This window comes from Carcharodon carcharias, chromosome 1, assembly GCF_017639515.1.
Source record: "Carcharodon carcharias isolate sCarCar2 chromosome 1, sCarCar2.pri, whole genome shotgun sequence".
Taxonomy (NCBI): Eukaryota; Metazoa; Chordata; class Chondrichthyes; order Lamniformes; family Lamnidae; genus Carcharodon; species Carcharodon carcharias.
The window spans coordinates 263,893,528-263,909,993 of NC_054467.1; the positions used below are offsets into that span (position 1 = coordinate 263,893,528).

The 16,466-nt window shown below is 43.3% G+C and overlaps 1 protein-coding gene across 3 annotated transcripts in view; it reads left to right on the forward strand.

Moving 5' to 3' along the window:
- LOC121283440 (apolipoprotein L6-like) overlaps positions 1 to 2,918 on the forward strand; it is a 59,997-nt gene extending 57,079 nt beyond the window's left edge. For all 3 annotated transcript variants that reach the window (XM_041198054.1, XM_041198139.1, XM_041198227.1), the window contains one exon: positions 1,247 to 2,918. In XM_041198054.1, coding sequence (XP_041053988.1) covers positions 1,247 to 2,219 — 973 coding nt within the window. In that variant the 3' untranslated portion in view covers positions 2,220 to 2,918. The remainder of the gene's footprint in view (positions 1 to 1,246) is intronic.
- Positions 2,919 to 16,466: the final 13,548 nt, after the last annotated feature.

Here is a 16,466-nt window from a genome sequence, read left to right on the forward strand (position 1 = left end):
TTAAAGACTTACAAGAAAATCGCAAGTGTTGAAGGGCCACAACGGATTGTATATTTTCAATGGCATTTTCAGACTCACCCAGAAAACTATGTAAATCAATGATGATTGCATTTCACAGTCCTGCAAAAGTCAATGGAGTTTTGAATGGCTTGCTGCATTTAAGGCCCGGCCCCCACTGCAACAGGGCTGTAGATTTCCATCCCGTATCTTAACTCGCGTTGGATCCCGTTCCCCTACCATCATGTGCTTGCTGGCCTATATTGGCTCCTGGTCAAGCAATACCTTGAATTTTTAAAACTCATCCTTATCTTCAAATTCATCCATCGCTTGGCCCCTCCACATCTCTAATCTCCTCCAACTCCACACCCCCACTGAAATGTCTGTCATCCTCTAATTTGGGCCTCTTGAGCATCACTGATTTCAATAGCTCCAGCTTTGATGGCTGTGCCTTCAGTTGCATAGGCCCCAAGCTGGGGTCATTATTCCCTATAACTCACCGATTCTCTACCTAATGTTCCTCCTTTGAGACGCTCCAGCATGTCATTACTGTCGGGCTCCAGTATCTTCTGCTCCTCGGATGTCCACAATGCGAGCAAGGGTTTGGTGGTAGGTCCTGACTTCTGCACGTCACAGTTATCAGGACGTGTTCTGCACCAGCTGGCATGGGCAAATGATCCAGCTGGCTGGGGGTGGGGGGCACAGAGAGAATGATTCTGGCGGGCTGGGCTTATAATGATACGCTGATGTTTACAATGAGGTTCCTGATGTCTGATGGCAGGGAAACACGTCCCGCTATTGACAAGCTACGCGGATGATCGCAAACTGGTTTCATGACGTTGTGAAACTGATTTTTGGCCTTCTCGCCATATTGTCCACTCAAGCCACCGAACACAGCCGATGCCAGCGGGCACGGACTATTCCGCCCACAGTATACCCCATTGAATTCCCTAGCCTCTCACATACACTGTACCCTATTCAACTCCCCGCCCTCTCACACCGTACCCCATCCGACTCCCCATCATCTCACGCTCACACTCGTTAATCTTTACCCTGTATCTAGCCCCGCGCTGTACCTGCCTTAGCCGATGAGAAAGTGTAGAGGGAGCTGTATTCTGTATCTAACCTGTGCTAGTTTTCTTGAGAGTTGAGGGGGAGTGGAATCTCTTCTGGCACAGAGTTCCCTCTGTAGAGTAAGGCTGGTTCTGAGCAGTAAAGTAACATGTGCCTTGTTTATAAAATCCAACAGGACGCAGACGACGAATGAACAGGCTCCTGCTAACGTGCTGAATATGTACAAGAAGCTGGAACACTTTGTCATCCTCTTCCCTGTCCTTAAAAAGCGCATCAAGCAAAGCATCGTTGATCTGCAAACAGTTGCGGATGACATTGACACATGTCACCGAAATGCTAGCATTGCCACCATTGTGGGCAGTGGCGCTAGTGCAGTGGGAGGGACTGCTGCGATGGTAGGATTACTTGCTGCGCCCTTCACAGGAGGCGCCTCCTTATATTTCACTGGGGCAGCTCTGGTTGGAGGGTTCACCTCTACCACTGCCTGCATCACAGAAGCCTACGCGAACAAGGGCCATCAGAAAAAAGTGGATGAGATTCTTGAGCGGTACAACATCGACAGCCAAGAGCTGATGGAGTCTTTCAAGGGGGCCTACGGTGCCATTGAATGCTTGACTAAACTGAGCCAGGTGGAAATGGCTGCTGGCCTAGCAAAGCGGCTGGGCATCCGTCCCATCTCGGTGGGATATAACAGCTACAGGTTGGTGAGCACAGTCCTGGCCAGGAAGGCACTGGAAGAGATGTCTGTATTGCAGGGACTGGCAACGAAGGTGTCAGCGCTCCTTGGGAGCCTCCAGAGTGGTAATTTCGTGGACAGCATGGGTTATGTCAAGAGCCTGCTGTTTGGCAAGCCACTTGTGGTGACTAATTGTGCCTGGGTGGCGACTGCGGCACTGTCCACAGCCTTTGTGGCATGGGACGTCTACTCCCTGGTAACAGAGACCATGAACCTGCACAAGGGCAACAAGAAGGAGCTGGCTCAGCGGGTACAGAACAAGGCAGAAGAGATCGAAGGGAAACTGAAAATTGTTCAACAGATTTTTGAAGCTTTGGAGCAATTTTTAGAAGAAAGTAATGAAGGGGGAATGTTACAAAACTCTCTGACTACCCCCCCCACAAGACCAATGATCTCCCAACCCACCCTCTAACCGAGGCTTCCAACTTCCTCCCCCAGGCCTCCTATCTCCCTGAAGCCCCTGATTTCCATCCCAAACTCTGATTTCTCACCACCTGAGGCCCCTGATTTCCCCCTTCCCCCAGTGAATTCAATCTCTCAGAATGCCAGCTCTCAGCATCACCCCTTACCTTGGAACTGGACTCCCCCCAACCCCCAGATGCGCTGCTTCAGATGCCCCTACACCCATCATTCCCAGGATGGGTTCCCCCCTCCAGCCCTTGCTCCACAGGTGAGGGTGTGGCCTTCTCCAAATGCATGCACCCAACCGGAGCCAAGCCTATCTTTCAGGATGGCTTCCAAACAGGGAACCTGACAGCAATATCTCACACATACACTCTCTAAGTTACATTTCACAGTGGGGTGCAGGATCCACGTCTTCCAGGTTTCACACACTCTCCGGATCCCAGTCCACCTTCCTAAGAATCAAGACAAAAAGAAAAAGTAAAAAAGAGAGGCAGCCTGAAGGAGGAAAGTGTTGGAGACCAACAGTTAAGGAGCATAGACCTGAAGGAGTTTGGGGTGGAGCAGCAGAGGGGAATGACCTTTCTATCAATGGGAACAGTTTCTCTTGATCCACTCTGTCCAGACCTCGATGCCAACATTCCATTTGCCTTCCCTAATCACTTGCTGTACCTGCAAACTAACTCTGATTCATGTACCAGGACATCCAGATCCCTCTATTCCACAGGGTTCTGCAATCTCTCTCAATTTAAATAAAACGCTGCTTTTCTATTCTTCGTACAAAAGTGGCTAAGTTCACATTTTCCCACATCATACTCCATTCTTCCCACTCACTTAACCAACCTATATCGCTTTGCAGACCCTAATGTCCTCGCCACAATTTGAAAAAGGTGGCACTATCTCCTTTATGAAGCATACTGAGGTACTGCTCCTGACTCATTGCGACATACGAGTGATGTCCCCAGTAGACCTTTTCTGGAAAGGGTACTTCAAAGGAGAATCCACCCCTTTCTCCAGAGTTTCTGCTCTCTGCCTCCTCCTCTGTATGTCCTGCTCATGTTTCAGAGCAAGGGCGCAAGATTTCAATAATCTACTAATTTTAGGTTTTTATATTAATTAGGACTAACATTTTGCGATCTAATATTAACCCCACTTTAAACAGACTAGCCTAAATTCTTGCCTGCTGAGAGGTAATTGATCAGGCTGCTAGCAATGTGCAGCTGCAAGACTCAAGGTTGTTGGTACTGTGTGAAGAACTGTTTTGCTGAGAAGAGTTGGCTTGTCTGGAGTAAGTTCACAGAAACTCTGGTAGTATTGAGGAGGCAGGGAGGCTGCAGAAGGATTTGGACAGGTTAGGAGAATGGGCAAAGAAGTGGCAGATGGAATACAAGGTGGGCAAGTGTGAGGTCATGCACTTTGGTAGGAAGAATAGAGGCATAGACTATTTTCTAAATGGGGAGAGAATTCAGAAATCTGGAGTGCAAAGGGACTTGGGAGTCCTAGTCCGGGATTCTTTTAAGGTTAACTTGCAGGTTGAGTCGGTAGTTAGGAAGGCAAATGCAATGTTGGCATTTATTTCGAGAGGACTAGAATATAAAAGCAGGGATGTGCTGCTGAGGCTTTATAAGGCTCTGGTCAGAGCACATTTAGAATATTGCGAGCAATATTGGGCCCCGTATCTCAGGAAGGATGTGCTGGCCCTGGAGAGGGTCCAGAGGAGGTTCATGAGAACGATCCCAGGAATGAAAGGCTTAACATATGAGGAACATTTGAGGACTCTGGGTCTATACTCGATAGAGTTTAGAAGGATGAGGGGGGATCTGATTGAAACTTACAGAATACTGAAAGGCCTGGATAGAGTGGACGTGGGGAAGATGTTTCCATTAGTAGGAGAGACTAGGACCCGAGGGCACAGCCTCAGAGTAAAGGGAAGACCTTTTAGAACAGAGATGAGGAGAAATTTCTTTAGCCAGAGAGTGGTGAATCTATGGAATTCATTGCCACAGAAGGCTGTGCAGGCCAGGTCATTGAGTGTATTTAAGACCGAGATAGATAGGTTCTTGATTGGTAAGAGGATCAAAGGTTACAGGGAGAAGGTGGGAGAATGGGGTTGAGAAACTTATCAGCCATGATTGAATGGCGGAGCAGACTGGATGGGCCGAATGGCCTAATTTCTGCTCCTAGGTCTTATGGTCTAACCCATTTGTCTCAAAGACAAGGCCAAACAAATCTCAGCATGAATCCCTCCATATAGTGATGAAGGCTAGCACCAACACACATTTACCTTTTAATTAGAATAGTTTTTTTAACATATTGATCATTTGTTATTGATTAAGCCATTTAAAACCCATCTGGTTCACTAATGTCCTTTAGGGAAGGAAATCTGCTGTGCTTACCTGGTCTGGCCTACATTTTTTCTGTTTTGCCCCGAGACATTGCTTAATCCTGGTATGATAGCTTTCAGGACATACATGACCAAGTGCGTGAAGACATCTCGAGAAGCTCAAATTGCCATTTTATGGAATAAAGAGGCAACATGTCATTTGTACTTCTAATTCACGTATCATCTAGAGATAACATAGCATACAAGGAATGCACACCTGTTTTCAGTTACTGGATACATGACTTGAGCCATGAAGGTGGGGAGAGAAAGCTAGTGACCTCACTGCTGACCAACTGAAAGGGTTAATACAAGCTATGTCTAAATGTGGCACAAGGACTTTCAGCACAGTCATCACCATCACTATGGTGACAACTTTCCTGAAGACACAGCTCAAACCGGGATGAAAAGAATGACTTTGATTGTGCTGATAGCCTTTGGGGGTCAATCCATGCTGCCTTCACTACCTTTTGTTAAACATATTTACCCTTCTTGCTTAATAAATTCTACTTTGATTCACTACACCTGGTTGCTTCCATCATTTGTTTGTACTTTGTAGGTCAGCTGAGAGATCCAAATAAATTGTGGATTTGGGATACAAAGTTAAATTGACTAAAGACACCAGCATCCCTAAATTTTAATCAGGTCCAAATTCTTACAACCACTGGCCTTTACCTATGCAAAGCAATGTTATTTTCCACCTTTTTGTGGTCAGAAAAGCCCTCCAGCTTGCTCTAGAACATCACTGCAGTGCTTCCAAATGATTTGCCTAAACAAAACTAATACAAAAGTACCTCAGCTGAAACTGTTTGAGTGATTGTTTAAATAACCACAGATTAGGGCCCATTTTGCTTTATAATGTGTGAATAAGGAAACCACAACCTGTACATGCACTGACCAATTCTGGTATCCTGGCGCTGCATCAGTCTGTTTGCATCGATGACTTCATGCCAGTCCACTTCATTAACATTGCATGGGCTATGCTGGAAGTGGGACTTGCTCCACAACTGAATTTCACTCCCACAGTTCCAGCGCCAAGTCCCATAGAAAGGAAATGTAATCAATAGCTGGCAAAGTCTGTCCACTGTTGAAAGCCAGATGCTGATATGAAGAACAAAAATATTGTGCTTTATTAGAGCATTTTTAATAAAATTCAGGACTGACATTGAATACCTCATCTCATTTTAGACTGATAATTTGCTTTGTACAGACATCAGAAAAACGTCACCAAATTACATGGGCAGGATTTTAGATGGAGGTGGTTGCGTCAATCCCTCCCCGCCACACCAATACCCAACCCCAGACCACAGCTTAAAAGTTGGGAGCACGGCCAGGAAGTTGAGTAGGATTTCCAGCCGTCAGGTTGTTAATTGGCTTAGGATGAGATTTACAGCCCTAAATATCCTCCTGGAATCTTTTATTAAGGAGGTTATAGCAGGGCACTTAGAAAATCTCAATGTCATCAGGCAGATTCCACATGGTTTTGTGAAAATTTATTGCAGTTATTTGAGGAAGTAACAAATATCAAGGATAAAGGGGAACCTGTGGATGTGCTATACTTAGATTTTCAGAAGGCATTTGACATGGTGCCACATCAAAGGTTACTGCGCAAACTAAGGGCTCATGGCATTGGGGGTAACATATTAGAATGGATAGAGGATTTTTTAGCTAAGAAGCAGAGAGTAGGCATAAATGGGTCATTTCCAGGCTGACAAGATGGGATCAGTGCTCGGACCTCAGTTTTTTTACAGTTTATATATAAATGCTTTGGTTAAAGGAATGAAGATATGGTTGCTCAATTTTCCGATGACACAAAGGTGAATATTTAGTAATTGTTTAAGGTTTAGTATCTGGTGAGTATCTAGTAAGTGTTTAAGGTTTATTTTATTCCTAAGGTTTAGGATAAAGTAGGAACTGTACTTTTCAGTAAGGTTTATTAAGTAGGATTTCAAAGTTTAAGTGATTTAAAAGTTTAAGGATAAGGCATGGCAGGATAGCTCAGCCAAGCAGAATGCCCATCCTGCGGCATGTGGGGAGTCGTGGACACTTCACTTCTCGTGACCCAGAGGAGCCCATGTGCAGGAAGTGTCACCGGCTGCACAAGCTTGAGCTCCGCGTTTCAGAGCTTGAGCAGCGGCTGGAGTCACTGAGGTGCATCCGTGAGGCAGAGAACTATGTGGATAGCACGTTTAGAGAGGTGGTCACAATGCAAGTTAGGGGCAAACAGGCAGATTGGGAATGGGCGATTGCCAGACATAGCAAGAGAAACAGGCAGGTAGTGCAGGAGTCCCCAGAGGTCCTGCTCACTAACAGGTTTTCCATCCTGGATATTGATGAGAGTGATGGATCCTTGGAGGAGTGCAGCAAGAGCTAAGCCTGTGGCACTATGGGTGGCCCAGCTGTACAGGAAGGGAGGAAGAAAAGGGGAAGGGCAGTACTGATAGGGGATTCTTTAGTTAGGAGAGCAGACAGGCGTTTCTGCAGCTGTCAATGTGACTTCAGGGTGATTTGTTGCCTCCCTGGTGCTCGGGTCAATGATATCACAGAACAGCTACAGGACATTCTTGTGGGGCAGGTCGAACAGCCAGAGGTCGTGGTCCACATTGGTATTAACAACATAAGTAGGAAGAGGGATGTGGTCCTGCAATCGGAATTTAGGGAGATAAGTAGAAAATTAGCAAGCAGGACCTCTAAAGTAGTAATATCCGGATTACTCCCAGTGCCACGTGCAAGTGAGCACAGAAATAGGAAAATGAGACAGATGAATGCGTGGCTGGTGAGATGGTGCACGAGGGAGGGCTTTAGATTCTGGGACGCTGGGACTGGCTCTGGGGGAGATGCCACCTGTACAAGCAGGATGGGTTGCATCTGAACAGAGCTGGGACCGAGTTCCTTGTGGGGTGTTTTGCTAGCGCTGTTAGGGAGGGTTTAAACTAACTCAGCAGGGGTGTGGGAACAAGGAGAGAATATTAGAAAATAATGTCAAGGTGCACGGAATGTTGGGAGAGGCAGATAGCACTAAAATAGAGAATAGAAAGTTAATAAATGGGGTTGGAGTAAGGGAACAAGTAATGAAATCTAATTCAGGGTTACATGGCATGTATGTGAATGCAAGGAATATAGTTAATACAATTGGGGAGTTACAGGCACAGATTGCCTTGCGGGATTATGATGTTGTGGCGATAACGGAGACACGGTTTAAGGAAGGGCAGATCTGGGTGCTAAATATTCCTGGTTACAAGGTGTTCAGAAAAGATAGGAAAGGGAAAAAAGGAGGGGTGGCATTTTTGGTTAAGGACAATGTTGCAGGACTGGAGAAAGAGGATGTGTCAGAAGATTCATGGACAGAATTGATTTGGCTAGAGCTAAGAAATAAGAAGGGTGCAATTACATTGCTCGGTGTAATATATAGACCATCAGCTACTAGGAAGGATATAGAGGAACAAATCTGCAAGCAAATTACAGGGAGGTGTAAACATCATAGAGAAGTTATGAGGGGGGACTTTAATTACTCGTATATAGACTGGGACAGTGGTAGTGTAAGGGGCAGTGAGGGACAAGCGTTCCTAGATTGTGTTCAGGAGAATTTTCAACAGCAGTGAATGTGCAGTCCAACAAGAAAGGCATTGCTAGACCTGGTTCTTGGGAATGAGGTGGGCCAAGTAGATTAAGCGACTGTGGGGGAGCATTTAGGGGACAGTGGTCATTGTATACATAAAGTTTAGGATTACGGTGAAAAAGGATCTTGGGCAATCCAGAGTAAGAATAATCAATTGGCAGAGAGCGGACTTCAATGGGGAAAGATGGGAGCTGGGCCGGATAGATTGGAACCAAAGTTTGATGGGAAAAATAGTAGCTGAACAATGGGCTACCTTCAAAGGAGAGATGGCTTGGGCACAGTCAAGGTATATTTCCCTCAAAAGGAATAAATCCAGAGCTCCCTGGATGACAAAGGGGATAGAAATTAAGTTAAAGAAGAAAAAGTGTGCTAATGACAGGTGTCAGGTAGCAAATACAATTGAGAGTCAAGCTGAATACCGAAGGTTCAGAAGGGATGTGAAAAAGCACATGAGGAGCAAAGGGGGATTATGAAAAAAGACTGACAGCTAATATAAAAGAAAATCCCAAAGTATTCTATTACCACATCAATAGTAAAAGCGTGTTAAAAGGAGTAGGGCCAATTAGGGACCAAAAAGTAGATTTACACATAGAGGCAAGAGGCAAGGCTGCGGTGTTAAATGAATATTTTGCATCTGTCTTTACCTACGAAGTAGATGCTGCCCTGACCATGGTGGCAGAGGAGGAAACTCAGTCACTCGAAGGGTTTAAAATCGATACGGATGTGATATTGGATAAGCTGTCGGTACTTAAAGTTGATAAGGCACTGGGACCAGATGAGATGCATCCAAGAATATTGAAGGAAGTGAGAGTAGAAATTTCAGAGGCACTGGCAATAATCTTTCAATAATATTAGCTTTCCTAATTACTTGCTATGCCTGCAAACTAACCTTTTGTGATTCATGCATGAGGATACTCAGATCTCTCTGAATCTCAGAGCTCTGCAAGCTCTCACCATTTAGATAATAAGCTTCTTTTAATTCTTCCTGCCAAAATGAATGATTTCACATTCACCCACATTATACTCCTTTTGCCAGTTCTTTGCCCACTTACTTAACCTATCTATGTCAATTTGTAGCCTCCTTTACTTTCCTACCTATGGTTGCTAAATTTGCTGATGACACAAAGGAGGTTATCAATTAGTCATATCTCATTACACAAGACCAGGTCTAGTAGAGCAATAACCTTTGATGTGGCACTTTATCAAATGCCTTCTGGAAATCTAAGTATAGTACGTCCATCAGTTCCCCTTTATCCACATGGGACTCCTTCAAAGAACTCCAATAAATTGGTTAAACATGATTTCTCTTTCACAAAACCATGTTGACTCTGCCTGATTGCCTTGAATTTTTCTAAGTGCCCTGCTATACATCTTTAATAATAGCTTCTAACATTTTCCCTATGACAGATGTTAGACTAACTGGCCTATAGTTTCCTGCTTTCTGTCTCTCTCCTTTTTTCAATATTTGCTTTTTTCCAATCTAATGGAACGTTCCCTGAAACTAGGGAATTTTGGAAAATTAAAACCAGTGCATCAACTATCTCACTCACCACTTCTTTCAAGACTTTAGGGTGAAGTCCATCTAGACCTGAGGATTTGTCAGCCCAGAGCCCCAACAATTTGCTCAATACCATTTCCCTGGTGATTGTAATTTTCCCGGGTTCCTCCATCCCTTCCATTTCCTGATTTATATCTATTTCCGGGATGTTACCTCTACAGTGAAGACTGAAGCAGAATACCTGTTTAATTCATCTGCTATCTCCCTACTTTCCATTATGAATTCCCCAGACACACACTCTATAGGACCAATGCACACTTTGTTAACTCTTTTCTTATTTAAGTATCTATAGAAACTCTTACTATCCATCTTTATACGAGCTAGCTTTCTCTCATGCCCTAATTGTTCCCTCCTTACTTATCTTTTTGTCATTCTTTGTTGTTCTTTATATTCTTTCCAATCTTCTGATCTGCCGCCCGCCTTTGAACAATTATATGCTTTATCATTAAGTTTGATACTGTCTTTAACTTATTTAGTTAACCACAGATGGTGGGCCCTCCCCTTGGAGTTTTTATTTCTCTTTGGAATGTATCTATTCTGTGTATTCCGAAAAATCCCTTTAAATGTCTGCCACTCAACTTCTATTGACCAATTCCTTAGCCTGATTTGCCAGTTCTCTTCAGCTAGCTTTGCTTTCATGCCCCCAAAATTGCCCTTATTTAAGTTTAAAATACTAATCTTGGACACACTTGTTTCTCCCACAAAATGAACGTAAAATTCAATCATATTATGATCGCAGCTACTTAGGGCTGCCTTCACTAGGAGGTTATCAATTAATCCTATCTCATTGCTCGATATCAGGTCTAGTAGAGCCTACTGTCTGGTTGGGTCCAGAAGGTGCTGTTCTAAGAAACTATCCTGAAAACATTCTATGAACTCCTCATCTACACTACCTTTGCCATCTGATTTTTCCAGTCTATATGCAGATTAAAATCCCCAAAGATTATTGCTGTACCTTTCTCGCAAGATCCCATTACCTCTTCTTTTAAACTCTGTGCGACTGTGTAGTTACAATTAGGGGGCCTGTTCACCACTCCCACAAGTGACTTCTTGCCTTTATCGTCCCTCATCTCAACCCAAACCGCTCCTACATCCTGGTTTCCTGAACTTAGTTGACCCTGCTCTAATGTGAAGGTTAATTAACGGAGCCACCCCTCCTCTTTTTCCAAACTTGCTGCCCTTCCTAAATGTCATGTACCCTTCAATATTCAGGTCCCAATCTATGTCATCCTGTAGCCATGTATCTGTAATGGCTATCAGATCATACTTATTTATTTCTATTTGTGCCATCAGTTCATCTGATTTGTTTCAAATGCTACGTGTGTTTAGATACAGAACCTTTACTTTTGTCCTTTTATTATATTTGTAGTGTCTAGCCTTATCTGCTGACTTACTTTTAGATTTTACCATAAGACATAGGAGCAGAAGTAGGCCATTCAGCCCATCGAATCTGCTCCGCCATTCAATGAGATCATGGCTGCTCTGATAATCCTCAACTACACTTTCCTGTCTTTTCCCCATAACCCTTGATTCCCTTACTGATTAAAAATCTGTCAGATCTCAGCCTTTAATATAATTAATGACTCAGCCTCGACAGCTCTCTGCAGCAAAGAATTCCACAGATTGACTATTCTCTGAGAGAAGAAATTCCTCTTTATCTCTGTCTTAAATGGGCGACCCCTTACTCTAAGATTATGTTCTCTGGTCCTAGACTCTCCCACAAGGGGAAACAACCTCTCAGCAACTACCCTGTCAAGCCCCCTAAGTATCTTATATGTTTCAATAAGGTCGCCTCTCATTCTTCTAAACTCCAATGAGTACAGGCCCAACCTACTCAACCTCTCCTCATAAGAAAATCTCTCCATACCCAGGATCAACCAAGTAAACCTTCCTTGGACTGCCTCCAATGCCAGTATATTTTTCCTTAGATAAGGGGACCAAAACTGTTCACAGTATTGTAGGTGTGGTCTAATTAATGCTTTGTTTAGTTTTAGCAAGACTTCCCTATTTTTATCCTCCATTCCCTTTGAAATAAAGGCCAACATTCCATTTGTCTTCCCTATTATTTGTTGAACTTGTATATTAGCTTTTTGTGATTCATGCATGAGGACTCCCAAATCCCTATGTGCTGCAGCTTTCTGCAGTCTTTCTCCATTTAAATAATATTCAGCTCCTCTATTCTTCCTGACAAAGTGCATAACCTCACATTTTCCACATTCCATCTGCCAAGTTTTTGCCCACTTACTTAACCTGTCTATATCTCTCTGTAGACTCTTTGCATCATCCTCACCACTTGACTTCCCATCTACATTTGTGTCATTCACAAACTTGTCGATAGTACATTCACTTCCCTCATCCAAGTCATTAATATATATTGTAAATAATTGTGGCCCCAGCAGTGATCCCTGTGGCACTCCACTAGTTACAGGTTGCCATCCTGAAAATGCCCCCCTTATCCCAACTGTGTCTTCTATTAGTTAGCCAATCCTCTATCCATGCTAATATACTACCCCCAACACCATTGGCTCTTATCTTATTAAGTAGCCTTATGTGCGGTATCTTATTGAATGCCTTTTGGAAATCCAAATATACATCCACTGGTTCCTCTTTATCTATCAAGCTTGTGGCTTCCTCAGAGAATTCTAATAAATTTGTCAAGCATGATTTCCTCTTCATGAAACCATGCTGACTCTGCTTGATTTATATTATGTATATCTAAGTGCTCTGCTATAACATCCTTTATAATAGACTCTAACATTTGCACTCTCTGTCCCTTCCTGTCACAGTCTGTTTATCATTTCCCAGATTAATACCTATCTCTCTTGCCTTGCCTCTACTCTTTGGTTTGCCACATCTTCCCAAATTTGATCATTTGCCCCCACTATTCAGTTTAAAACCCTCTCTACTTCTCAGTTAGGTAGCTCGCAAGGACACCAGCCCCAGCACGGATCAGGTGTAGACCATCAGGCAACAAAGCCGTCTCGCTCTTTGCTACAGGGAACAATGTCAATCCTCCTCATTATACTGTCCCCTACTATCACTACATTCCTTTTTGCTCCCTCCACTTGGATGACTTCCTGTACCACGATGCCAGGATGTTTGCTCATCCACCCTGCAGCCCTCACTCTCATCCAAACAAGCTGAGAGAACCTCAAACCTATTGGGCAATTGCAGAGGCTGACAATCCTGCATTCCTGCCCTCTGGATCCCCTTACCCACCTCATTCGCAGTACACTCTCCTGTCCCTGGCCACTGACCAAATCAGAAGACCCTATCCGAAGTGGTGTGACTGCTTCTTGGTATAAAGCATCCAGGTAACTTTCCCCCTCCCTGATGTTTCGCAGTGTCTGCAGCTCAGCCTCCAGCTCAATGACTCTGAGCTGAAGTTCCTCAAGCCACAAACATTTACTGCAGACATTGTTTGCTCTGGATCACAATGCTATCCAGGAACTCCCACATGCTGCAGCCTTGACACATCACCTGTCCTGCCATCCTTCATGTGTTTTAAATAATTGCTTAATTATATTAATCACTTATTTATGTTTCTTTCTTATATATTTTATTAACTTTACCACTGATTTGTGTACTATTTTAAACCTTAGGGATAGAATAGAACTTACTTACTTACCAGATACTCACCAAACAGCTAGCTCCTTTCCCTGTAGTACAGCAAGAACCAACTTATGTGGGGTGACAAAGGTAGAAAAAGGAAACGAACAACTCCTTCTCCCCCTTCCCCAAACTCCCCCCTCACCAAATTCCAAGTCTTCACTCAGTTAGTCGGCTGCACTAAAGAACTCTGAATTCTGAACTCAGGCTGGGCAATAAATGCTGGCCTACCCAGCGATGTCCACATCCAATAAAAACGAATTTAAAAAATTAGAGTAAACAGAACTGGGGCTATGGTAACCAGATTCAACTAGTTAGCTACTCAGCTCCTACAGCTGAGAGTGAGTTTACCCTGTCTAAACTGCAAGAATTTAACCTGCTTACACAGTACTTTCCTCTTATTGCTAATTACAGCCTAGATTAGATTTTAAGAGCAAAATTTATGAACAAAATTAACACTTAAAACCCCCCTTTTCACTCAGTTATTCAGCAGCACTCCATTTGCCAAGGCTTTACTAAAGAGCCAAGGATGCACCACATGGACTGCAACAGTTGAAAAAGGTGTCTCACTACCACTCTCTAAAGGGCAATAGGGCAAGAAATGCTGGTCTAGGCAGCAACATCCACACCACAAGAATGAATAAATATAAAAAAAGACCTAGCTTTGACCAGGTGGGTGGGTAGGGAGCCAGGACAGTTAGTTCCCGAGCAGTTGTAATCACTCCTGCCTTTGCTGTTTAAATGTCACTAATTCAAAAATAATATCAAACTAAGGGACATGAAGTCTTACAGGTTTTGCAAGGACACAATGGTCTATTGGAACTCACAATAAGATCAGCTCAAAACATTGGCAGGGGATTGCCCAGACACTGAGATAAAGAAGTGATTGCAACAGGCATAAAGAGGTCCAAGAAAGACTAAACAAAAGAACAACAGCAACTCACATTTATATTTCATCATTGACATTGTAAAATACCTCAAGTGGCTTCACAGAAGCAACAAAAGCAAACAATCAAAATCAACAATTTTAAACAAAATTTGACACCAAACCATAAAAGGAAATAGTTGGGCTGTGTTTAAGTTTTAAGCTGCATTTTAAAGAAGGGGAGAGAGGAAAAGGTAGAGCGTTTTAGGAAGGGAATTCTAGATTTTAGCACACAGCTTGTAGACATGGCCACCAAGACCAGCATGGGGAGGATCGATGAAAACTGGGGATGTGCAAGAAAGAGGTCAGAACAGTGGGGAAGTCGGGGGGGGAGGAGGACAATGAAAACTATCGATCAGGATTCAATGCTCGATCTAGTGAAAGTCAGAAACAGTAGTTTTGAATAATTAATAAATAGCATTCTCAAAGACAGCTGTATCCTTGGCTAGATTGAACGTTGAATAGAAAATATTTTCCATAGTTTACTTCCAGCCACTAACTGAAACACTGGATCAAGCAGGGGAAAATTCTAAACAGAGGCCTCCATACACCACCCCCCTACAATCCCCACCGATTTTGAATAGCCAAAGTACAAGAATGGCTCATATCTAATGTCATATGTTGGCCGTTAACTCATGGGGCCTGGAATATAAACAGGAAAAAGTAATGTTTCCATTACTTAGAGCCTCAGTTTGACCCCATCTGGAGTAACTGTGTTCAGTTTTGGGCACTGCACTGATACGCTCTGTGTGGGGCATCATGGTCAAAGACAACACAGGTCAGGGGCAGGATATTAAACTAACACTGACTCATGCTCCTGCCAGCTCAGTTAGTTACAGTGAGGGCCCGATCAGAGAATTCACTCCATTCTACGCTAATAAATGGGTATAAGTTTTGAATCCACAACGAACATGAAGCTATGTATTTACTTTCCAGAGTGTGCCTGATCATTTGTGCAATTTTGTTTAAAATGTATTTCAATTTCTATTCGTTATTGAATCGAATGTCACTGTTGCAATTTGTTTATTTCTGTTTGAATGGAGGCTGTGACTTGACCTTGAAGTCAGAATATCACGTTCTCACTGATTACCGGAGCACATCCGATTACAGGAAACATGGAATTTATTTAAACTCCTCATTATATGCAAGGGTTTGATCACACAGGGTGCCAAGAGGTGGCTGGGAGCAGTTAACGTTGGCTAGTCAGTTGTGAGTGCAGGTCCTTTAGCAACTTCAAATCTTCGCAACAGGACAGGTCAGTACAGCGTTTTATTATTGCCCGCCCTTGGTTGTCCTGAGAGCTTTGAGACTGGAAAACTGTGAGTCTGGAATCGTCTGAGATCAGACTGGGCAGGGGACAATATGAGTAATCCAGTTGGGTTTTTACAACAATCAGCAGCTTTCTTAAGTTCCTATGTTGGTGGGGTTTGAACTCAAGATGCCTAGGTTACTAGTTTAGTACCCTTAACTTCAAACTATCAAACCCCCCATGTGCAAGATCAGCAGGGAGTTATTACTGTGCTGCTTCGGACAGTTACAAAATAGTCCCAGATATCTGCTAAGTCAGATCAAATGACAGGGATTATAAGTCACTTCAAAAGTAAACAAATCAATTGACAATATGGTCAAAGTAATTCTACCAATGTCTTGCCAACTGGATTAAACTGAGTTTACATTTACCACAAACTGAATGATTGCACCAGAGTTGCAACATTGAATGGCACAATGTGTGGCAGTGGGGAGTGAGTGATACTGGCACAGTGGATGGAACTGGACAAAATGTGCTCAGATGTTCCAGTGGAAGGCCTATAACCGTGCTCAACTTGCTAAGTGTAATTTAAATCAACAAAGGGAACATTACTTTTATTTAACATCAGTGCTTGTTTAATAGTTGGTTCAACTTCGGGGTTTGGTAAGGTTTTAGGAACAATAATCAGGGGAAAAAATTACTAGCACTTGGAAAGGTTTGAGTTAATTTAGGATAACCAGCATGGATTTGTAAAAGACAGATCACGTTTGACTAATCTAACTGAATTTTTTGATGAAGTAACAGAGAAGGTTGATGAGGCTTAATCATGGATTAAGAATTCGTTAATAGGCAAAAAATAGGAGTAGGGATAAATGAGTCATTCTTGCATTAGCAGGCTGTGAATAGTGGAGTACCTC